General features: G+C 33.8%; 1 protein-coding gene across 1 annotated transcript in view; it reads left to right on the top strand.

Annotated features, from left to right (window-relative positions):
- Positions 1-22,653, top strand: part of LOC107445292 (Na(+)/citrate cotransporter) — a 28,653-nt gene extending 6,000 nt beyond the window's left edge. Inside the window, exons 3-12 of the mRNA XM_087156674.1 lie at positions 2,978-3,093; positions 5,829-5,980; positions 8,615-8,687; positions 10,394-10,525; positions 12,754-12,867; positions 13,909-13,989; positions 15,757-15,864; positions 15,947-15,956; positions 19,592-19,729; positions 22,088-22,653. Coding sequence (XP_087012800.1) covers positions 2,978-3,093; positions 5,829-5,980; positions 8,615-8,687; positions 10,394-10,525; positions 12,754-12,867; positions 13,909-13,989; positions 15,757-15,864; positions 15,947-15,956; positions 19,592-19,729; positions 22,088-22,267 — 1,104 coding nt within the window. The 3' untranslated portion in view covers positions 22,268-22,653. The remainder of the gene's footprint in view (positions 1-2,977; positions 3,094-5,828; positions 5,981-8,614; positions 8,688-10,393; positions 10,526-12,753; positions 12,868-13,908; positions 13,990-15,756; positions 15,865-15,946; positions 15,957-19,591; positions 19,730-22,087) is intronic.
- Positions 22,654-24,855: the final 2,202 nt, after the last annotated feature.

Raw genomic sequence — 24,855 nt, 5'->3', positions numbered from 1 at the left:
AGGAATTTAATCTTCCTTTTCCTTACTTTCTTAAAGAGTGATCAGGATCATAATGGGACAAAATCCCTAACTTCAGGGTCGGAGTGGTTGGATATAGTATTCAGAACTCTAAACGATTAAGCGGTTTTAAAAAATTTAAAATAGAATAACGTCAAACTAATACGACTGAAATGAATTCATAGGTTCGGTAAAAACCTTTTTTTAAAATTTTTTGATTTTTTTTATTTCCAATGGCAGGTCAATTTAAAAGAACAAAAAAGATAAAATAACAAGAAAAACAAGGCAAAAAGAGATAAATAGAATGGAATGCATAGTGACATGCTTAGCGGGCCCTAGCCTCCCAGTAGCGTCCACACCAGTAAAAACCTTGCAAACAGAACTTTTTATTATTAATATCTTTTCAAAAGAGACTAATTTTAATATATATATATATATATATTTTAAGTAATTTAGGCCAAAGGGTAACATTATATGACGAATTTATTTGGATTGTATTTTTTATTATTTAAAAAGGGAACAATTTTTATAAGAGACGTTTGAAGAATGAAATGAAATGTTATACCCATTTTCAATGTTATATACATTCCAACACGCATTTGAAACTTCGTCAGTTCTCTTAAACACGCATTTGAAACTGTATATATTTTCTTAAACACGCATTTGAGACTGCGTTCACTTTTCTAAACTATCATTTAAAACTGCTTTCATTTTCTTAAACACACATTTGAAACTGCCTAAATTTTATTAAATATTGTTTTCTTCGAACTGTATTCAGAATGAAAAGCTCATTGTTGTAATACTAATAGGACTTTAGGAATGTTATTTAGTGATAACTCTATTTGTGATTTGTCCGTCCAAAAAAAAAATCATATTACTATTAAAAAAAATAGGTACGTTAAAAAAGAAATCTATCCTTGTGTACCTAGGAAAATTTAAAGAAATTTATTTTGGAAAACGGATGTAATTTACTTAACTTAATTTATATCAATTTATTTTTCTTATTAATGAAAATTTAAATAAGGCCCCAGTTTAAAACTGCGCTATAATTTGGAGAAAGTAAATTGGATATTGAATTCTACGCAATATATTTTCCCATTGACTTTCAAAGACGATGATTCGAAGGTCAATTATAGCTCTAAATATGAGGAAATGTTAAACATTTTTAACGAATATTTTTTTTGAATTGGAATATCATTTGATTTCGTTATTCAAAAGAAATAATATAATTAAAAGCTGGATTCTTAACTATGATGTTGCGTAATTCAATAAACAAGGAGAGAAAAAAATCTGGCAAAATTACCATACTTGTATGGTAAAGACATTTATGGTAAATGAAACCATAATTCTGATAACTAAATATATGGAATTTAAACCATCTATTTAGTAATTTCACAAATCTTTATGGTAACGGTTTACGCAAAACTATAGTTTCAAAATTGTAGAATTATTACTATAGTTCAGTAACACATACAAAATTGAAAAGTTAATGTAACCAAATAACTGTTTTACACCATGCTCTAAGGAATCACGATAAAATTACCAAAATGTTATTCAGAACTGTCATTTATGTTACCATTTATTTGGTAAACTAAACCTTTCGATGTATATGCCTCTAACCAAATAGAATGATAACAATCTGTTCACCTTTCTATGGTTGAACTAAAATGGCGATTTATTTAAATGGTTGATGAGAGTTAGATGAGAGTTAATTATTTCTTATTTTAACGAAAACAAGAGTTAAGGGGTCATAAATGATGGCTTTAAGTGTTTAATTAAAAAGTTTTAAAAATATTCAATTCAGATATCTCAAATTATGGTGAATGCTTTATTCATCTTTTAAGAGAGTAGTGGGATTTATGTATTTATTTACATACATTTGTAGGTTTCTCTGCAAATACAAAAAAAAGTCTACAAACTCCTTTCAGTTTGAAAAACAAACAGCACAATTTTACGAAAGATAGCAAGAATATACATAAAGTGTTATAGCGGGATTCGAACTCACTGCATCTAAGCTTCGAAGTGGTTAGCGGAACATCAATACGGCAAGGACAGTTGCCAGTAAAATAATAATATATGTATTATTGGGGCTTTCATTGCCACAGGGTGTTGTCCTTCCTTTAAGCGTTTGGCGGATAGACGAGACTGCAGTAAGAAATAGTTAATGAAACAATAAAAAAATTATTTATTTATTGTTGATCATACAAATGCAAGCTAGTGTACTGATTACAAAGTATAATTTATTATAATCTCTTGTCACATTGAATGCATTGCTCAAACTAGAGAAAGACATAGCAAAAATTCTCCATTATAAAGCAGGTTCGTAATTCCTCATATGTAGCTCATATGTTCCTCATATTCATATGTAGCAGGTTCGAAATTCCCAAAATGTATGTTTATGTTATCTTTTTTTTATATCTTGTGAGCCTGCTTATGTGTGCGCAACTATAAATAAATAGAAATAAAGAAATGCATCCAGAGTTATGGTGGGATATGAATCTGCTACCTATATGTTTCCATTTTAGGATGTTGGAGCAGCCCAATACCCAAAAACACCAAACCCAACATTCATGAGTAACAGTATTAAGTAGGTAGGTACTTTATTTATGTACCACTAGAGCTGCCCAAGGGGCTATTGGCGACTGTCTGGGAAACATCCCTGAGGATGATTCGAGGACATGCCTTCACAATTTTGATCCGCTGCAGAGGGGATGGCTCCCCCGTCTTTGGTAGCCCGATCACCGGCGCGAAGTCGAGCACTTTACGATAGAACAGTTTAACATGGACTGGTACTGCTCACCCTCGGTCCGTACGCAGGCTGATCAAAGTGTTCACCCACCCTGCTTGACTTCGGTGTTCTAATGGGAAACGTGTCCTTACGATCAGTCCACAACGGGACCGTTAAACAATCTTAATGTGTACAAATTGGAAAATAAATTTCGAAAAAATTGAATGCTTTTTTCATTTCTTTTATTGAAAGGAAATAATAATGCTGATTCTCGGAAGTTTAATCATGGCTGTGGCTGTTGAGGAGAGTAAATTACACGAAAGAATTGCCCTCAAGATTCTATTGTTACTTGGCACTGAATTGAAATGGTAAGTTTAAATTAAAATGTAGAGATCGGGTTCCTGTCGAATTTGTGACAGTTCTGCTTTCTAGCGGATAAACTCTGAATTAGATTTTACTAGTCAAGAAGAATGACCAACCATATTAGCCTGTTTTTGTTGATAAATTCACGGCGACTGTGAGGATAAGTATGTTTTATTATGCCAACTCTTTAATGTTTTTTTTTTTGTTTTTAAACTAGCCTTGTGTTGTGGTCATTACAGTTATAAAAATTATTTTTAGTCCAGCTTATTATAATTATTATTATACTATTTTTGTACTATTATATACATACTAGGAAGCTTCGCCCCCTACTTGCTGGCGCTCGCCAACCCCCGAAACAAAACTTATTACTTAAAGCGTAAAAAGCATCATTTTTATAATTTGCGGCCTTTTTTAGCACTAAATTGCGAGTCGTGATGGCTCGGGAATAAGTATGCGTCTTCCAATGAGGTGAAACTGGTTCGAATTCCAACGATGGCCGGTCGATACGAATTCCGCACCGACCACGTTGCTGGCGTAAGATATCCTCTGTAGATGGATCATGGGTTAGAGTTCTCTTGCCGTTAGACTAACAGTGGGAAGTTTTCCTTGCTCTTCCTCACTATGTAATGCAAATGCGGGTTAGTCTTATCAAAAAGTCCTCTACGAAGGCAAATTTCTCCCAATACTGAATCCTGGAGTTCCCTTGTCTTCTGGATAGGATTCAAAGTTACCTCTTTAACGCTAGATTTTTTTTTGTAAAAAATTTTGATCGGGCCCTCCTTCCTCTGTCTCTTGAGTAGGGCTTTCACTACATCACATGTAAACTGCAAGCCTAATTTTCTTAAACTATGCGGTAAAATAGAAATGTCTGCTACATTCTCACTAGAATTCTAGTATTTACAATTTTTCCATAGAGTTTACATGTGCACCTGGCATTACCCACTGAAGGGGCAAGAGAGGGTGATTTGTTTTTCTCTAGAAAAAACCTCTCATAAAATAAAGTAGAGCATCTAGGACTTTTAGGAATGATGTATTGAACACAACTAAACAATGAACATCTTGATTAAACCTGACAGTTTTTAGGTCGGCCGGCCAGGTGGCCGAGTGGTTAGCGTGCTTGACTTCGAAGCAAATGGCTGCGTGTTCAAATCCCGCAATTATCCCACTTGTCCCTATTGGAAGTAAATAACTATCTCTCAATGAATGAGCCGTACGTTCTATATGTCGCGGAATGCCACCAGATGGCGCTCTCCCATTAATTCAAATACTACATATTTTTCTTTGTGAGTGTCATTATGATCTCATGATTTGATGAATGTTGAAGGGGAAATGTCAGCCCTTATAATACTGGCTATTTTCATACTATAATCTATTAAAGTTCGTTTTGTTTTTAAAATAGCGTGTTTCGTTAATTAATTTGAACCACCGATCTATACTCAGTAAACTTTTTTACTAAATACATATATTTATATATTTTTGTTTCTATTTTCTTTTTTTTTCTTCTTTTGCGATTTCAACTGTCTCATCTCGTTGAAGATTTTAGTTAGGTTTTCGCAAAACCTTATCGGTATACTTTTTGATATATGCTTAAATGCTTAATATAAATATATTTTATTGTTATTTATATTTATTTGCGTAATATACACTCTATAACAAAAAAAATCGACGCACCAAGCAGGAGTTGTCCGATTGAAACGAAAATTGGTAGATTGGAAGACAATGTACAGAATAGTAAACGATTAAAATTTCAGAACAATTGAATAATTTATTGCAGAGTTACAGTAACAAGTTCAATAGGGTACTGACCCGCCTCTAGCCAGGATACAAGCTGCCACACGGCGTGGCATAGACCGATAAAGCTCCCGGATGGTCTCTTGCGGTATTTCCTGCCAAATTCGATCCAATTGTCGAACGAGGTTATCAACATTCCGTGCCTGATGCAATCGCCTTCCCATCATATCCCAGACATGCTGGATGGGAGAGAGATCTGGTGATCTGGCAGGCCAAGGAAGAGTTTGACAAATCTGCAGACAGCTCATAGCAACACGTGCCGTATGTGGTCTGGCATTGTCTTGCTGAAAAACCAGCCCAGGGAGCTGCAAAAGGAAAGGTAGCAAAACAGGTCTTAGGATGTCGTCGACGTACCGCTGTGCAGTAAGTGTACTTCTAATGACAACCAAAGGGGTCCGGCTTTCAAAGGAAATGGCGCCCCAGACCATAATGCCTTATTGAGGGCTGATGTGGTGTGCAATAGTGAAGGCAGGATCCCCCCTCTGCACTGTGCGTCTCCAAACACGTCTTTGATGATCATCAGGACACAGTTGAAAGCGGGATTCATAGCTAAAGCAGTCGGTATCATTCCAGCCTGATCGAGCGTCAATTTTGCGCGTCTTAGTGCGTTCTTGGTGCGTCGATTTTTTTGTTATAGAGTGTATTTTTAAATATTTGAAGAATTTAGAATTTAAATATTAGACAGGTACTTGGTACAGAAAAAATCTGTATTCGAAATAAGCCGAAAGCGCATGAAATCAACTGGTTGTGATTGACGGTGCAGTTATTTGGCTTGGTTTATTATCGTACTAAATCAATTTGAATGTCTGCAAGCGACGTCAAGCGTAAATGTCGAACCTGATTGGTTGCTGAATCGTGATATAAACAAATGCCACGACTCAGCAGCCAATCATGTTCGACACCCACGCGTGACATTGCGAGTAGGTACCCAACTATGAATATTTTGCAGGCTTCTTCTCGGTGTAATGCTCTCTACGATGTTCCTATCAATGTGGATTATTAATACTGCTGCAACAGCCATAATGATTCCTATAGTAGAAGCTTTATTGCAGAAAATTAGCGCATCTACAAACAGAAATGAAGAGCAGGGAAAAGCAGCACGTAAGTTTTAATTTTTTATTTTATTTCACAAGTCAGGCACTTAACAGCAAATATCGTCAGCAGCCGAGAAATAACGCAGAACCAAGCACAACAATCGTAAAGGAGTTTTTTTTCTTTCTTTTTAACCCGTTTACGTTGCATGTATAAAATGCCAACTTAAACTTCCCTTGTCAAGTCTACTATGAAGCGGACTCTAAATCCATGATCCATTTTCACTGAAAATATTTAAGGTTTTGTGGTCGGTATAAGTAATAGTACGATAAGTAATAGATTTTTTATTTTATTTTTTCGTAAGCCTGTTTAGGCAGTCGGGATGCGATTGTTCCTGTTTTTCAGTGGCGCCATCTATGGCCAGGAATTCGACTTCTGCCACGCCATTCACACAACCACAACCCATTTATAGGGCAGGTCACATTCACACACAAAGGAGAAAGGACATAGAACACACAGAGAGAAAGAAACATCCATGTCTTGCCCGGGATTCGAACCCAGGACCTTTCTGATGCAAGGACAGTTCCCTTCCCTCTACACAGGCCGGTCGGCAAGTAATAGTATGATATGCATAATAAGTAATAGTATGAGAATCGACCAGTCAGCGTCGGTATTCGAGCCTGAGGCATATGAAAGCAGAATTAAGAAAGATATGTCTGTGAATTTGAATTCTTAACGATACTAAAGCGAATTTTGAAAAAAATCGTATTTTTAAAATTTGCTTTCTCTGGAATTATTCAGCCAATTTCGCACAAATTTTGTATTTTGCCATGTAAAATTGCATTCTTTAAAATAATGTAGAAATTTGTGTACCTTACAATTCAAAATATTTCGACTGTTACTCGTATTATCTAAAATAATAAAAAATGATAAAAGTTTACTAAAAGTTATATTTTGTATGGGATTATCCTTGGATAACCAAAGTTTATAATTGAGGGTAAAAATTTTTCAGTTTGCTTAAAAAGTCACATATGGCGAAATAAGCAAAATGTAAAATTAACATTGAGGGGTTTTTGTGTGTATCTTTAGATGATTTTGTTGTTGTTGTTAATTTACGTCACCCTAAAGCTGCACAATGGGCTATTGGCGACGGTCTGGGAAACATCCCGGAGGATGATCCGAAGACATGCCATCACAATTTTGATCCTCTGCGGAGGGGATGGCACCCCAGCTTCGGTAGCCCGACGACCTGCGCGCTAAGTCGAGCACTTTACGGTGGCACAGTTTAACGAGGACCAATACCGCACACCCTCGGTCCCTACGCAGGCTGATCCAAGTGGTCACCCACCCGCACACTGACCGTAGCCAGTGATGCTTGACTTCGGTGCAACCTGGGAACCGTGTCTTAACGATCAGTCCACTGCGGGACGTATCTTTAGATGAACAAATTATATAATTGTATGCAAACATTTTGCAATTCGCTTATAAAGCATATATATTACTGTATATATTGGCCGCTCTCGTAACACAACTATTGGGACGGACCAACCGTTTTTTTATTTATAACTATTACTTATTTATTATAATAATCATTAGTTACTTACTTATCCAGCTCCGAGCCCAGCGGCACATAAGACCCTTATCTTCCTGCGTCAGTTCACTCGGTCTTTTTCACAAGACCTCGCCACGGACCAGCTCGTCTATTCCTCCTGTCTTCTTTCTTTATGGGTCTGCCTCTTTTTCATTTGCCTTTTGGTGCCTACGTTAAGGCTACTGATGGTATTCTGATATGAGGCATTCTCAATATGTGTCCTATCCATTTCCATATCTTTTTCTTTTCATACTGATGGTGATTGATTCTTGCCTGGTTTTACTGTAGAGTTCTGAATTTGATATGGTCTGAGGCCAAAATAGATTTAGAATATTTCTCAAGCATCTGTTTTGCCAGCTATTTAGTTTTGTATTCTGTAGTTTTCATAGTTTCCATGTTCCTGACAATTGCAACAGTGCATTCCTTACCATTGAATTAAACATGCTAATTTTAGTCTTTAGCATTAAGCTAAAAAGCTTTTTGAAACAAAAATTGTGCGTTTGAAATTCTTGCTCTTACTTCTGCATTTGTTTTTCCCTTCGTATTAACAGTTGCACCAATGTTGCACCAACAGTTGCAAGTAGATTTTTCAACATCTTCTATTTCGCCTCTTGCAATTTTAACTACACTCTGAGTCTTGCTATTTATTCTCGTAGTTTTGGTTTTATTTTCTTTTTAAATTTTCAACCAAACATTTCCTGCATATTTTTAAAAAATAATTATTTTGGATTGCGGATCATCAATTTTGCTGGCAAATAAAACAATGTCTTCTACAAAATCCAGGTTCTCCAATGTTGTAGTGTTTTTATTTTAAATCTTGGATTGTATTTTTCATCATCCAATAAGTTATAATTATGAACAATAACCCTGACATCATACGTCCCTGTTTGACCCCAGTCTCATTGGTAAAAGGTTCTGTCAGGCATCCATTGACCTCAACACAACACTTTAAATTTCTGTAGAGTTCGTTAATGACATTTATAAACTTTTGGGAATGCCATATAACTCTAGAATTTTCCATAGAATCTCTCTATTAATAGAATTCTATTCCATATTCTATATTAAATTCGGCGAATTTTCTTATGCAAGAATTATGAATGTTTTTTTTATAGCTATATCAGAGATATCTGTGACAGAAAGTAAAAATATTGAAGATCCCGAAGATGATCGAATTTCCAGAGATGAGTAAGTGACCAGAAATGATTTTATACATTCTAGGAGGTAGTCTTTTGCTCACTAACATTCGCGGTTATTTCGCAATTATCATTTTTTAATCAAAAAATCAATATTTAAAAAAAAAGACGGATAATTTTGTTTATAAAATATATAATTAACATAATTTTAAGGGAGTATAATTTGTTAATATGTTAATCGTAACGAAATGAATGATTACCTGAAATTTAAAAATAATCAAATGTACTTACAAAAAATTAGGAAAACAGAATGTGCGACACAGTACAATTAATACAATACAATAAGAAATTGAAACAATAAATGAGAATTAATTTTGATTGTTAACTCGTTGAATGCCATGGGGGTCACCGGTGACCGGTACTGAGATTGTTCCTATCACCCCGGGGGGTCACCGGGGACTGTCGAAACCAAGATTATTAAAAAAACATAATTCGAGTAAATTTTCAATGTTTTTAATTTTTTAAATTATCGTTACTAAAATGGTTTGAAGAAATTAATTTGCAAGACGGGCAAGCCACGTAAAATTAGCGTGGTAGCAACGTGTTAACATTGTGTATAACGATAACCTAATAATCGTATAATAGTTAGAAATTTGAAATAGTCTTACCTCTTCTGAGTCTTTTATATTTTTAAAAGTTTTAATGGGAATGTTAAAATTTAGATCTGGCAACATCTCAAGTACAGCTTTGATTCAATAAAATAAAATCTATATAATATATAAATGTGAAGTTGATATAATGTATAATGTAAAGTAGAACACCCAAAACATGACTATTACAATACTCGAATAAAGAGAGAAATTTTACAACAAATTGAAATGTCGAGCAATTTTAATATAACGTCGCTTTGAAACTAAACCGTGGTAACTCAAAAAAGCAAGTTTTTCAGGAGAGCGATTTCAGACTTTCCGCGCTAATGCTAATCGCGGGAATGCGATGACGATTTATCTGCTCTCTAAATTAACTTTATGGAACTATAAAGGTTGTTTTTCTAAGAGGGTGACTTTTTTTACACATAATAACCCAAAAATCTCATTTTTTTGGAGCTACAACGGTTTAATTTCAAAGCGACGATATGCTTTTAATTCTACTGCAGTATTTCAAGCCAATGTTGTTTTTATTTTGAATAAATATTTATTTTGAGTAAATATTTCATATGACTGAGAAAGTACTGAAATTTCAATGAACTACATTTGATGTAATTTATAAATTAAAAATATTTTTGGCGCATGAAATAATCATAAAAGCCCAATTTTTTTTTCCAATGCTCGCCTGGGGAATGACTTCGTCATATAAGCATCTGAACGGCAGATTTATGGGCCACTTTTTCAGGGGCGCCATGTTAAGTGGGCCAACGTTGCTCCCACAATAAGGACAGAGAGTACAAAGAATGAAGGAACATCCATGCCTTGGCTGGGATCCGAACCCAGAACCTTTCTGATGCAAGGCCAGTTCCTTCACCCCTACTCAGGCCGGTCAACAAAAAAATCAAATTAAAAATAATGAAAAATTAGAAAATTAATAATATTTAGTCCAATCTTTTATTCAAAATATTATTTAAAAAAAAGATATGCTTCCAATTTTTTTGCAACAAAATTTCATTGATTTTTCGTAAATATTCAGCATTTTTGTATATTTTGAAAATATGTGTATATTTTAGAATTTCTGTATGCCTAAAGGTTTATATTGATTTTTTAGATTCTCGTCTCAGAGCAAATCACAGATAAGAACTGCTTTTTTTCTTAGTATCTGCTATTCAGCAAATATTGGTGGAACAGGAACGTTGACTGGAACCGGAGCAAATTTTCTATTAAAAGGATTAATGGAAGAGTAAGAGATATTCTAGGTGACCCGTAAACAACCAGAAATTTAAAAAAAAATCTATAAAAATGGAAAAAGATAAAAACATACATTTTTCTGTGTTCTGCTTAGGAAACTAATTCAATTATTCTCTCTAAAACTAGTTTTAAAGTTCATCAAAAAAGATGCTTTCAGCAATATATTAGATCGGATAAGAATTCAGACTGAATTATTTGTAATTTCGTCGGTTAATTATGTTTTTTTCTGGAATATATTAGACCGGATAAGAATTCAGACTGAATTATTTGTAATTTCGTCTGTTAATTATGTTTTTTTCTGGAATATATTAGACCGGATAAGAATTCAGACTGAATTATTTGTAATTTCGTCGGTTAATTATGTTTTCTGGAATATATTAGACCGGATAAGAATTCAGACTGAATTATTTGTAATTTCGTCGGTTAATTATGTTTTCTGGAATATATTAGACCGGATAAGAATTCAGACTGAATTATTTGTAATTTCGTCGGTTAATTATGTTTTCTGGAATATATTAGACCGGATAAGAATTCAGACTGAATTATTTGTAATTTCGTCGGTTAATTATGTTTTCTGGAATATATTAGACCGGATAAGAATTCAGACTGAATTATTTGTAATTTCGTCGGTTAATTATGTCTTCAGATCACACTATGCTTTTTTTTTTTTTTTACAAAGATAGTGAAATTTGTGAAGTTGGCAAACCTCTGTAAGTTGATGTCCTGTTTAAGGTGATCTAAATGATCAAGTACATAACTGGCAAAAGCAGTTAAATTTCCCCTTCATAATCTTATTTGAAACCTTATTTGAATTCAGCTGAGTATAGTTCTCAGTGCTGTGTGTATGTTTGATCAAAAACCAATTTCATTTTAAGAATTATTCTAATATTCATTATATATTCATCGTAAGTAAATGATTCTTATTTAATATTGTGTTGTAAAAATGACTCAAACGACTCTTGTGTTTATCATATCTTACTGCAATTACAAATTTTAATGTTACTGAGTTGTTAAAAAGAAGGTCAGTTATTTGACACAAAGTAATGTGAAAGAAGATTTCTTGTCGCTTCACCAACACCAGGGACTATCCTTGGTGTAGTAAAAACCAAGATTTATCTGTGGTGCTTCCACTCCTCGGTGTAAGGTACAGCTCGTTCACCAGGTGTTGGCACTTGGCTCCGCCTTCATCACGTGGTATGCGACGATATTATTTCGCGATTTTTGAGAGAAGGTTGTGAGCAATCCTGAACAAGTTTGCTATTTGGCGATAGTTTGGCAAAAATATTTATTTCGCAAACTTTATCTGCATTTCTTAAATATTGAATAATTCATAAATTTGATGATATTTCATGCTATTGTTTTATGATATTTCTCTCTTTTGAGTGAATAGTTTGTCCTTTTTGAGACATTTTGTTGGGAAAAAAGCAGTTTTTAAATTTCAAATATATTTAATTAGCTACAGAAACGAAAGGTATAATAGCAGAAGATTACGCGAAGTAAGGGACTGAAAAAAAAGTCACTGTTTGTGTTTGGCTCGCATTAAGGGTTGTCCCAATGTCAAGCGTGGAGATGTTTCTCTTCTCACTCCCGCGCTGAAATGAACTCTGCGTCCGAGGAGGTGGAGCCACGTGCCAACTCCTGGTGAACTAACTATAGTTGCCCTGACTTTTGACGTTGAGATTCACGAAAGTTCTTGATAATGTAGCCTCCGATTTGTGAAACCCAAGCCTACAGGGTAGATAGAGTAAAAATTACTTCATTTAGATCAACATAAAGTCTGTTCTAAATAACGTATGTTGATCTGGTAAATCTGGATTCAAGGATCAGTTTAATTATTCTCTTATTTTTTACCATCAACAAATTTATTGAGCATTGAGGGTGCCATGTTCGTTTACCTTTTCTAACATTTTGATCTTCTTTGCAATCCGATGTTAGAATGATTCGCGGATATTATATTGCACGAATAGAGTAGCCCCTCCCTCCCTAAGGAGGAAAAAAAACCGATAAGGAAAATAAATAAAATTTACGATAATCTTCGACTGCCTACTATCCATAAAAAAAGTAAGAATTTATGAATTCGACCACTGTGGAACAATTTGACGGTAGTAGAATAAAATCAAGAGATATGTACTCAAATAAATGTTTCTCTTATAAACTCTGAAGGTAAATTTTAAATTTTTTTTGTTTATTATTTGTTAATATTTGTTTCTTTTCCTGCAGGTATTTTCCTGGGAGTAATGATATAAATTTTGCCTCATGGATGATGTACAATGTTCCTGGAATGCTCGTCTGCATTTTCATTGCGTGGATCTTTTTATGGAGATTATACATAAGGTAACGACGCACAGTGCAAAGAGTGCAAAAAAAGGAACTCTTAATCTAATGTTCGGATATTTACTTACGAAGGGTCAATCTTTAATGGTTCGAGGGTGTGACCTCAAGCATGCTAATTATATTTTTTTTCTCGAAATCAGATACAAAAACGGATTTTCCTTGAATAAACTTTTTTTTTTTTTGTTGGACTTGAAACCTACTTTCCAAAATATGAGGCATAGCAGCAATCTCGGAAATATTGCCTTAATGGTTTGGTCAGGAGAGCTGTCGAAAGCTTAGTCCCCTTAATGTTAATTTTAATGTTTGAAAATTTTGATAATATTTCGAAATACTTTATAAGCAAATTTAAAATTTTTGCTCAGAATTATAAAATTTGTTTATCTAAAGATATACACAAAAAATCATTTCTTTACGCTTTTTAATTATTCATTTCAAATAGTCGAAAAAATGTTGAATTGGGAAGTATAAAAATTTTTGCGCAATTTTAAAGAAGTTAATTTTTTAAGGCAGTTATGCAAAATTTGAACGAAAATGACTGAGTTGTTTCAAAAGTATAAAATTTTAAATATTTTTCGTTTCAAATTTTTCACTAATTTTTCTTCATAATTTTAAATATTTTTCTCAGGAACTATTTGACCGATTCGTGCTGGGATTTCGAAAGTTGAAACCCCTTAATGATAATTTTACTTTTTGCATATTTCGTCCCATTTTGAGAATTAAGTAAATCTATAACTTTTAATAATTTTTCTATTCATTTAATAACAGTTGAAAAAGTTTGAATTGCAAGGTATACAAATTTTTACATCCTCTTAAGGAACGTAATTGGGTAGTGCTTATAGTCATAAATGAGTGCTTATAGTCATAGAGTGTGCTTATTGTCATGGGGTCGAAATTTCGATTACCGATAAATTTGATTGTAAAACGACAATGATAAGAAATTTGAAATACTATACCACACTCACTTATACGCTAGCGAGTTAATAAATACGTTGTATTAACATAATGAGTTTTTAAACTTAAGAAATGTATTTTACTTTCTAGAAGTTCGAAACAGGCTGCCTCGTTAAAAGAAGATTTGCTTGAAATCTTATCAAAAAGATACAAGGAACAAGGATCTTTATCGTGAGTATAAATTATATAGCTAATTACATCTTATCTCAGTTTATTAATATTATTATTAATTAATTGAGCTAGATAGATCAATTCTCTCTAAATAGGATAGCATTCATATGAAAAAGATACGAAAACGTCTAGAATTAATTTAGAATGCATAATTATTTTTAAAAAAAATCAGCATTAAAGTTAATGCAGAAATTGAACGGTTCACTCTTTTACCAAAGGCGAAATTTTTGCGTCAAAGCGCTTCCCACTATTGTTTCCAGAAAGTTTCTTTGAAAGTTTCTAGAATTTTCCTTACATGGCAAAAGGATACATAGTAAAATCTTATAGCCAGCATGAATATTTGTTTTTTTTTCAATGAAAAAATATTTTCGTGATTAGTTTTAAAATGTGACTTACCAATGCAGACAACACATGCAAAAGTTTATTTTTCTTAAAGAAATTCTTGTCCACTTTTTAATATTTAAATTGAATAAATTTTTTTATTTAAGAAGTGAAGAAAAATATTAATTTTTGCAATTGAAAATAAAAAAAGTTTTTTTAAAAAAAGAAAAAAAATTCCTTAAAAAAATTTATCTTAAGCAAGAATAATAAATACATTTCAATAAAATGCGCGTACTGTTATTCGATTTTGGCTTTAGTAGTTCTACAGTACAACGGAATGACAAAAATTCAAACAAAACAACAAACATTGACAAAAATTGTCCTCTTTTACCGTTTTTAGGTTAACCAGGCGCAAATGCCTCCCCAACTATATATATATATATATATATATATATATATATATATATATATATATATATATATATATATATATATATATATATATATATATATATATATATATATATATAGTTGATCTGCTATATATATATATATATATAAGTTCAAAATGAAGAATAAAACAAAGAAAAATTATAGACATATGAAAAAAAGGGGGTGGGAAATAATAAGTAAAAAAACAACAAACAAAATTTTATTTAAAAAAAAAAAAAAAAAAAAAAAAAAAAAGTGAAATGATAATTAAAAAACCGGAAAAAAAAAGATATAATCTTTTCTTCAGCCCACACGATTATATCCGCAAAACAGAGTGCTTTCTGATATTGTATCAATAAAGCCAAAGCAAAATATATTAATACAATAGTGTGAGGAGCACTCAAAAATTTTTTTTTTTTTTTTTTTTTTTTTTTTTATAAAATAACTACATAAAAATAGATCATAAAAAGTTTCTTAGTGTTTTCTTGTATTTATTTATTTATTATATATATATATATATATATACCGTGAATGATCGAAATCAAGAGAATGTCGACTTTCACCGGTGAATGTCAAGAATCACATAGCCGTTTTGGTGAATGTCCGAAATATTTGTTATATCCGATTTGATATTAATTTATTCGTTGATTTTATTATATTTATTCGTTATTTTAATACCTACTGAAGATTGATTAGGAGAAACACCAGTGTTCGGATTGCTGTATACCGGGCAGTGGCACTTCAATTTGTTAGTTGAGCATTTCGCATTGTTCTTCTTACAATAGCAGCGCTTCTTACAATAGGAACGAGGATTTCCTTTAAAATACACGTGGCGCTCAGCTTGTTAGGTATCCAAACTGCTTATTTGCTTAACTCAACTGCGTTTAATTAATTCACAAAATCTGAATGCATCAGTTATGGTTCGGTGATTTCGTCTTCGTTAAAAAGTATTATTCTATTTTATAAGTATTATAATAAAAATGATGCCTTTTGAAATGAATCCTCGTATTTCAGATGTTCACAGATACAAGTTCTAGTATTATTCATCATTTTATTGTTATTGTGGCTGACGCAGGATTCAAAAATTATGAGTGGATGGGTTGCACTATTAGGATTTAAGAAGTAAATATTTTACTTCATTTATTATTCTATGTACTATTATTCTATGTATTATTATTTTATTAATGATCTGCCTCTCTGTAAGGGAGACAAGGGTGAGTTTTCATAAGTCATTCCTCACAAAGCCCTTGCTAACTCAGAATCACACTGTTAGAATATTATACTTATTTTTATTTATGACGCCATTCTCTATATATGAGATGAATATACGATCTATATTAGCTGTTTCGTAAATAGCCTGGTTTTTATAAATCTTTGTGTCAAAAATGTATGTTTTATTACTTCTTTTAATTTAAAAAGCGCCATCTGTTGATACAATTAGTAACTAATTATGAAACTTGGGGCGTACTAGTTTTTAAATTTTGAATGAGTGCCGCAGTGGACTGATCGTTCAGACACGGTTCCCATCAGATCACTGAAGTAAAGCATCACCGGCTGCGGTCAGTGTGCGGGTGGGTGACCACTTGGATCAGTCTTCGTAGGGATCGAGGGTGTGCGGTATTGGTCCTCGTCAAATTGTTCTACCGTGAAGTGCTCGACTTCGCGTGCAGGTACTTCTGACTACCGAAGCGGGGGTGTAATCCCCTCCTGCAGAGGATCAAAATTGTGATGGCATGTCTTCGGATCATCCTCAGGGAAGTTTCCCAGACCGTCGCCAATAGCCCATTGTGCAGCTCTACGGTGACGTAAATGAACTATACAACATGCAAACAATACAACTCTTCCAGTTCCTTTTTTTTTAATTTTTGTATATCAATTTATCTGTCATTTTTTGGGTCCCTTTACTCTGCAAAAATCTATGGTGTAATACCTATACGAATTTGGTGTAGAAAAACTCTAAAAATTGTGAGTTATTTTAAGTTAATACCAAAACGAGCATTCATAAACACTTTGGAAAGTGCAGTTGAATCAAAGCTACGCTATAACGAGAAATATTACATCTAGATCAGGTGCATTTACTCGTGAATAATTTTACCCGGTTCTGACATTTTTCGAAACCGTCACACGATTGCTATTTCTTGTTCACAATCGAACAGATTTCGCATCGCATGATTTTGAGCGTCCCACATAAGTAAAATGTTATAAAAGAGATGTGTTATTAGTTGAAGAACAGTAATAATAATTATGCTCTGAGATAAATCTGTTAATTCTATTAAATAATTTCATAATATTTAATTTCTATCTAGGGTAAACTAACCAGTGAAGGAACACTTAAGCTTCGCCTGCCTTTTAAAAAATTATTTTAATTTTAAAATTCATAATTTTAGTTAAATGACAGTGTCAACATATTTGCTATTAGTTGCAAATTATGAAATTTTTTTTAGAGAACTTATGAAATATTGTTTTAAAGCTTTGGAGGTTCAAATAACAAGTAGTAAGAAGACCAAGTGAAGGAACAGCTCTTACCAGTGAAGGAACACAAAATTTCCCAGTAAAGGAACACTTAATTTTGGTTACTTTTTTATGCTTTTTATGAATTTATATGCCATACAAATATCTAAAAACAAGCCTATTCTTGAAATTATAACATACAAATACTTGGAAAATGTTAACTTTTTTTTGCAATCATGAATTGAAAAGTAAAGTGTCAATATATTAACGCATATTGTTCACTCACTGGGAAATCTATGCCCAGTAAAGGAACATGACTGTTCCATCACTGGTTAGAAAATGTTTTGTGTATTATTAACAAACTTTTGATGCAAAACATCACTAAAAGTACAAGAAAATTAAAGATTTTCTTTCATTTTCATTAACTTAGAAAAAAGCCAGCAAAGTAACACTTGTTCCTTCACTGGTTTTTAATCGTTTGGTGATCCAGAGAATAAGCACCCCTTATCTCAGTACTTGATTATGCTATGATGCTTAAAAAAATAAAACGTAACTTCAATAACTATATTGTGAATTCTTATTTTCACAGTGAGAAAATAAAACTATTACATGCAATTAATTCCACTTCAAACATATAAAGCACTCACCTTAAATTTTTTTCAAAGAAACAAAGGTGTTGCAGAGATAATAACAAATTAAAAATTTTTTCCAGAGAAGTCTATGTGACCAGGTAATCCAAAACATTGATAGATGACTTCCTATTGTTTGGCAGTAAGCTATTGTTACTAATCAATCTAAAGAAAAACTTTCAAATTCTCATTTTAAATCAATATATATGAAATGTTCCTTCACTGGGTAGTGGTCCTTCACTGGTTGGTTTACCCTATATTGGTTTTGTTAAGCCTAGTTAGAATTTATATTAATATCCTCTCTGTGCTGTGCTTATGTATGAAATAAATTTTATTTTAAGAAATATATAATTTTTTTTATTTTAATGGCTGGCACAAAACTTATACGTTCCTCGCCACGGAAGATGCCAGAAGTGTTGCTCATCTAACGATGCTCGGTGGGCACCCATGAACCTGACTCACAGAGGCGAGCTACATTATCCATGACTTATCGTCACAGATACTCGTTAATAGGATGGACCACATTCACACACACCAACATAAGAGGACAAATACAGAGAGAGAGAAAAGACATCCATGCCCCCAGCGGAATTCGAACCCGCCACCATTGGTATCGTAGTCGCTCGACCAGACCACTCTGTAACCTGACTGGTTAAGAATAATTGTATTGATGCATCCTACATTAATGATTCTTACTCGATATTGTATCGTAAAAATAACTTTACCGATACTTATGTGTGAGTCATGGTGCCTCAGGGGATAGAGCAATCCCCTCCCAATGAGGTGACCCGGGTTCGAATCCCAGTAATGATGACTGGTAGTTACGAATTTCGCAGTCGTCTCGCACCGACCACACTGCTGACGTAAAATATCCTCAGTCGTAGACGGATCATGGGTGAGAGGCCCATTGCCGTCAAGCAAACAGTGGGAGGGTTTCGTGGTTTTCCTCTCCAAGTAACGGTTAGTTCCATCAAAAAGTCCACCGCAAAGGAAAAATGTCTCCCTAAACTTGATCCTGGAGATTCGTCTGGATTGCGTTCGAAATTACGAAGCTCCGTAGTTGAACATTGGTAGTCGCTAACTCAAAATTGGGCCTACTGTTCATTGAAGAATATAAAATAAAAGATACTTATCATAAGACAACTATAAATTTTATTGAAGAACAAAAATGGTAGCAACTACTTTACCTCTAGTAATTTAACGGAACATTCTTGGTGTTGTGAAACGCCTAGATAGAAGAGTTATGTATGGTTTTATTACATCACTTTGGTGTAAAGTAGTTGCCACCATTTTCGGCGTTTAGGTATTCAAATTTTTTTTAATAGTGTACTTAAATAGTTCAAAAATTAAAGCATCATTTCTTGTCGCATTACTTCTCAATTTCCCATTTGCTAAATGCTAACTTTTAATAATTTCATAATTGGCCGAGCAGATATCAGGGATGTTTCCCAGACCGTCGCCAATAGCCCATTGTGCAGCTCTAGTGCGACGTAAATGAACAGCAACAACAATTTTAGAAATGAACCTTGTAGTGTTTATCATCTTTTGAGAAATGTTTCAAAAGAAATGGCGATAGTTTTTCCTAGTCATTTCAAATTTTAAACATTCGATAAAGTGGTCTCATGTTTTAAAAAGTGGCCACTGTTAAGAATGGCTCCTGATGAATAGCAAAAAATTTTTCTAATTTTGTTGTATGCTGATTTACGTTCAATTCTCAGGTTTAAATTTTATTTTTGAACCTTTTTTTTTAACAGTATTTTATTTTGCAGGCAAGTGCGATGAGAATGAATCCTTTGTATGTGTTATTGCCTTTAACTGTGACCAGTTCTTTCGCTTTCATGCTGCCTGTTGGAACACCCCCTAATGCAATTGTATTTGCAAGCAGTAATATGAAAATCATGGATATGGTAGGTAGAAAAAGTAGCTGGGAGAGAAACTGTTTTACACTTTCGAACCAAATGATTGCATTTTTTGCATTAATAATAGATATGTTTTTTTACCTGCCCACCAGAGGTTGAAAATTCATGAAATTCCCCAAGGAAATGTATTTAAATGGACATTTATAAATTAACATTACACAGTCTGTTGTTCATGTTACTTATGCCACTATATTTTTTTTTTCAATCGTCGTTTAACAGCCGACCCCAATTTTGGGTTTACGACTTCTAATGTTCAACTCCGTAGCTTTGTAATTTAAAACCCAATCCAGAAGACAAGGGAACTTCTGGATCAAGTATTGGGAGAAATTTGCCTTCGTGGTGGGCTTTTTGAGGGAACTAACCCGCATTTGCGTTACATGGAGAGGAAAACCACGAGAACCTCCTACGGTTAGCCTGACTGCAAGAGGACTCTAACCCATGATCCGTCTACCACAGAGGATACTTCACGTCAGCACAATGGTCGCTGCAAACCGGATGCGGAATTCGTATCCCAGCCATCGACTGGATTCGAACCCGATTCACCTCATACGTCTGCCACTTGTCAAATACTAACAAGCCTGCTTGAAATCAAGCTAATTTTTCTGGTAGATGGCGTTTCTTGCTTTTCTCAATGGCGCCATCTATGGTTAAGAATATGACTTCAACCACGCACATGTCTCAGCCCGTTTTACAGGGAGGACCCAATCATACTCCATTGATTGATCCGCAGATCGTAATTTTGACCTGAACCTGAGAACGATCAATCTCAAATTGAGTACCCGCAGTGGTATTGATTTGTTATGGGAATTTGGAGAACTTTGTGACCCCGACAGATTTAACGCGCACCTGTCACAAAGGGATTTCAAGAGTCAAACATCCTATAAACCAGGATATCCCGGTCCATTAGACAGTCCTCTCTATAAATAATAGCACAAGAGCCGTGGTGGCTCAGGACGTAGAGCGTTCGACTTCCAATGAGGTGAACCGGGTTCAAACTTCAACGATGGCTACTTGATTGAAATTCCGCACCGACCACAAGTGATGACAAAAAATATCTTCAGTGGTAGACGGATCTTGGGTTAGTCACCTTGCCGTCAGGCTCACCATGGAAGGTTTTCATGGTTTTTCTCTCCATGCAACGCAAATTCCATCAAAAAGTCCTCCACGAATGCAAATTTCTCCCAATACATGATCCCTCGTTTCCTGGATTGGATTCAAAATTACAAGGCTACGGAGTTGAACATAAGTAGTCGTAAACCTAAAATTGGGTCGGCTGTTCAACGAAGGTCATAAAAAAAAAAAAAACCAGCATAGAGTCGTGGTGGCTCAACGGATGGAACATTCGTCTTCCAATGAGGTGAACCAGGTTCAAATTCCATCGATGACTGGTCGATACGAATTCCGCATCCGGCTCGTACTGACCACAGTGCTGACATGAAATATTCTCAGTGGTAGACGGATCATGGCCTAGAGTCCTCTTGCAGTCAAACAAACCGTGGGTGGTTTTCCTCTCCATGTAATGCAAATGTGGGTCAGTTCCCTTAAAAAGTCCTCCATGATGGCAAAATTTCTACCAAAGTTTGATCTTGGAGTTTCCTTGTCTTCTGGATTGGGTTCAAAATTACAAGGCAAGGCTGCTCAACGACGGTTAAAAAATGGTATAAAATACCAGCATAACTATATAATATTAGAGAACTTGTTAAAAACAAAATCAAAATAATATGCACTGTAGGGGTCGCCATTTAATATTTAATTGAGGAAGAAATAAAAATGCGTTTAACATTTGTGGAATCCATAGTATAAAAAGACGTTATGCGGAATATCAGGACAAGATTGATTGCCAGAAAAACTTATGTTTTAATAATTTTAGTCCCGTGTTCCTCAATAGGGATTAATTAGATTTTTATAGAGATTTTGTTCCTTCCTCACTTAAATATAAATTTGCTACGTTTATCTTAAAAATGAAAAAGACGTTTATCTTAAAAATGAAAAAGACGTTTATCTTAAAAATGAAAAAAAAATATTGCAATTAAAATGTAACTCAGTAATTAATAGGGGGAGTAGCTTTGTATCTAATATAAAAACCAGAAATTAGAAGGGATATTTTTTGCCTTTAAGGTGTATATTTTGCCACACTTTCTTAAAATATATAGTAAAGGTGGTGATTACAGAACATCCAAAACAAAAATAATAAAGAATGCTTTGAAGAAGTTAAACTTTGAATCGTTTACTACAAAATATTTATTTCAATGTATAATTAAAACATTTATTGGTATATTTTGCGTGATTGCTTTCTGCTTATTTTATTAAACTTATTTTTAATGTTCATCAAATATTTGATTGCAGGTTAAACCAGGTATTTGGATGAACATCGCGTGCTTGGCTGTTCAAATGCTCATGATAAATTCTTTGGGAGCTGTTATATTTGATGTCCACAATTTTCCAAGCTGGGCCAATAATACTGTTCTACCTGTTACTATAATGTCATCTAACGAAACATTACTTAATAGCACTGCAAAATTTTAATTCTTTGATAACAGTAAAACTTTGCCGTCTTTTAATCTGTTTTGCAGTCATTCAATGTCCTTCTGAGGCATTGTTGTATTTAAATTTAAGATTTAAATATCTCTGAAAGATTTATATTCATTATGCATACAATAACTGAAAATAAAAAAAGCGAAAAAAAGTGAGGAAAATAATATTTTTTTCTTTCTAAAATATATGAATTTACTGTTGATTCACAGTAAAGAATGAGAATAATCTAAATCTTATTCAATTAATTAAGAAGCATAAATTGCTGATATTTTGTTGTTTTAATTCTGTCTTTGAATGGATCTCATAAAAAATGAAATAAAAGTGAATGATGTGCTATTATCGCGGCTTACTGTTATTTATCACGTAGTTCTCTAGTAAGCGATAACGCTCGCCAAAACAAAAATAAATATTGCTAAGTAGAAAATTTATGTTTTTAAACTATAATGGGAAATTCCTCAAAGCATTAAGACATGTCATTAAAAACAAACTTAATTACATCAATTATAAACATATGTATTGAACAATGAGGGAGAAAAATTATTTTCGTAAATGAAGATAACATTTTTATGTAGGGGAGAGGGGGGCACATGTGAACATGGTATGTTTTACCAATATGATTTGAAATAAAAAGTCTCGAAAAATTTTCAATCGATGGCAGTACTAGTTCTACCTCTCTGCAAAACTTTCAGAAGAATGAGACATTTTCTTATTCTATTAAGTAAGATGGGGCACTTGTCATCTGGGGCAGATGTGAACAGTTCACATGTGCCCCTACATAGTATTAAGATTATTATCCTCTTAATATTTTAAGTTTAAAAGATATGCATGCATTTAAAATTATTATTATTTAATTTTCCTTAATTAATTTATTAATTTTTTCTTTAAATTTTTTATTTTATTATTAAATTGTTGATCGCGCATCACGCTTATTAACTGATACACCTGAGAAATATCGAATTGCTAAAGCTGCAAATGAAAAGATAGAAAAAATAAAAAAATAAAATCATGACAGAGTATTAGAGAAGAGAGAAAAAGACCCATTACAACTCCTGAGGAACATGAAGTTGCGAAAAACCCAACAGCGGAAAAATTATTGTACAGCTGAAAAATTATTTTCTTATTGACAGTTCTGTTGCACAATTTAAATTCACATACGAGGGTTGCTATTTATATTTCTGGCCTTGGAAACAGTAAGTGTTGCTAGGCGACCGCAGACGATTTTAATCGAAAGTTTGATATTTTTAGACATAAATTCAGCAGACGATTTAACATTATAGCTTCATTTGTGTTGTTGACAGTAAATTGAAAAGTTTTTCTCTTTCAAAAAATGGAATTGAATCGTGAACATTTTCGTGCCATTATTTTTCATAACTTTCGACGTGGATTGTCAAGACAAGAGTGCTTCGATGAACATAATTCTTTATTCAGCGATAAAGCGCCATCCTACAGCACTGTAAACAATTGGTATAACGAATTTAATCGTGGTCGATGTTCGATCCAGGACGAATCCCGTGCAGGTTGTCCAAAATCCGTTGTTGTGCCAGAAAAGATCGATGCTGTGCGTGAACTGATAAATCAAGATCGTCATGTGACATACCGTGAGATAGAGGCGTCTTTGGACATTAGTATGACTAGCATCAATAAAATATTGCATGAACATTTGAGCGTAAAAAAAATTTGGTCGCGTTGGATCCCGCATAATCTGACAAACGCTCAAAAAAAGGCTTGTGTCGATTGGTGCAAGGAAATGCTGGAAAAAATACGTTCAAGGTACATCAAAGGCTGTGTATAACATCTACACAGGTGACGAATCATGGATCTATGCATATGAGCCGGAAACAAAACAGCAATCAACTGTATGGGTCTTCCAAGACGAGGCAAAACCAACAAAAGTTGTTCGAGGAAGAAGCACATCGAAACAAATGATTGCCTGTTTCTTCGGCATTAACGGTCATGTGGCAACAGTGGCGTTAGAGCAACGCAGGACGGTCAATTCTTAATGGTACACGACCATTTGTTTGCCAGAAGTCATCGGAGAAATTCGAAAAAAGCAGAAGAACAGGCGAATCATTCTTCATCATGACAATGCGAGCTCTCACACATCGACTCAAACAAAGGCATTTCTGACGGAGCGAAAGATCGAACTGATGGGTCATCCGCCGTACAGCCCTGATTTGGCACCCAATGACTTCTTCTTATTCCCACACATCAAAAATAAATTACGTGGACAACGATTTTCGACCCCGAAGAAGCGGTTGATGCATTTAAAACGCATGTTTCGGAGTTACCTCAATCGGACTGGAAAAAGTGCTTTGAAAATTGGTTCAAACGCATGCAAAAGTGTATTGATCATCATGGAGAATATTTTGAAAAACAATAAAACCAATTTCGATCCTACATATATGTTTTTTCATTATTAGGCCAGAAATATAAATAGCAACCCTCGTAGTAAGCCAACCCCTTCAGTATATTGCGTATCTATATCTGTTATATTAAAGATTTTTTTTTTTGAAGTATGATGATTGCTTTGTATTTTTAAACTTGTTCATATGTGCCCCAGGCATGTTCACATGTGCCCC

This window comes from Parasteatoda tepidariorum, chromosome 2, assembly GCF_982258835.1.
Source record: "Parasteatoda tepidariorum strain Cologne lab strain chromosome 2, Ptep-v5.0, whole genome shotgun sequence".
NCBI classification, from domain to species: domain Eukaryota; kingdom Metazoa; phylum Arthropoda; class Arachnida; order Araneae; family Theridiidae; genus Parasteatoda; species Parasteatoda tepidariorum.
This window is presented reverse-complemented; position numbering and strand designations above follow the sequence as displayed.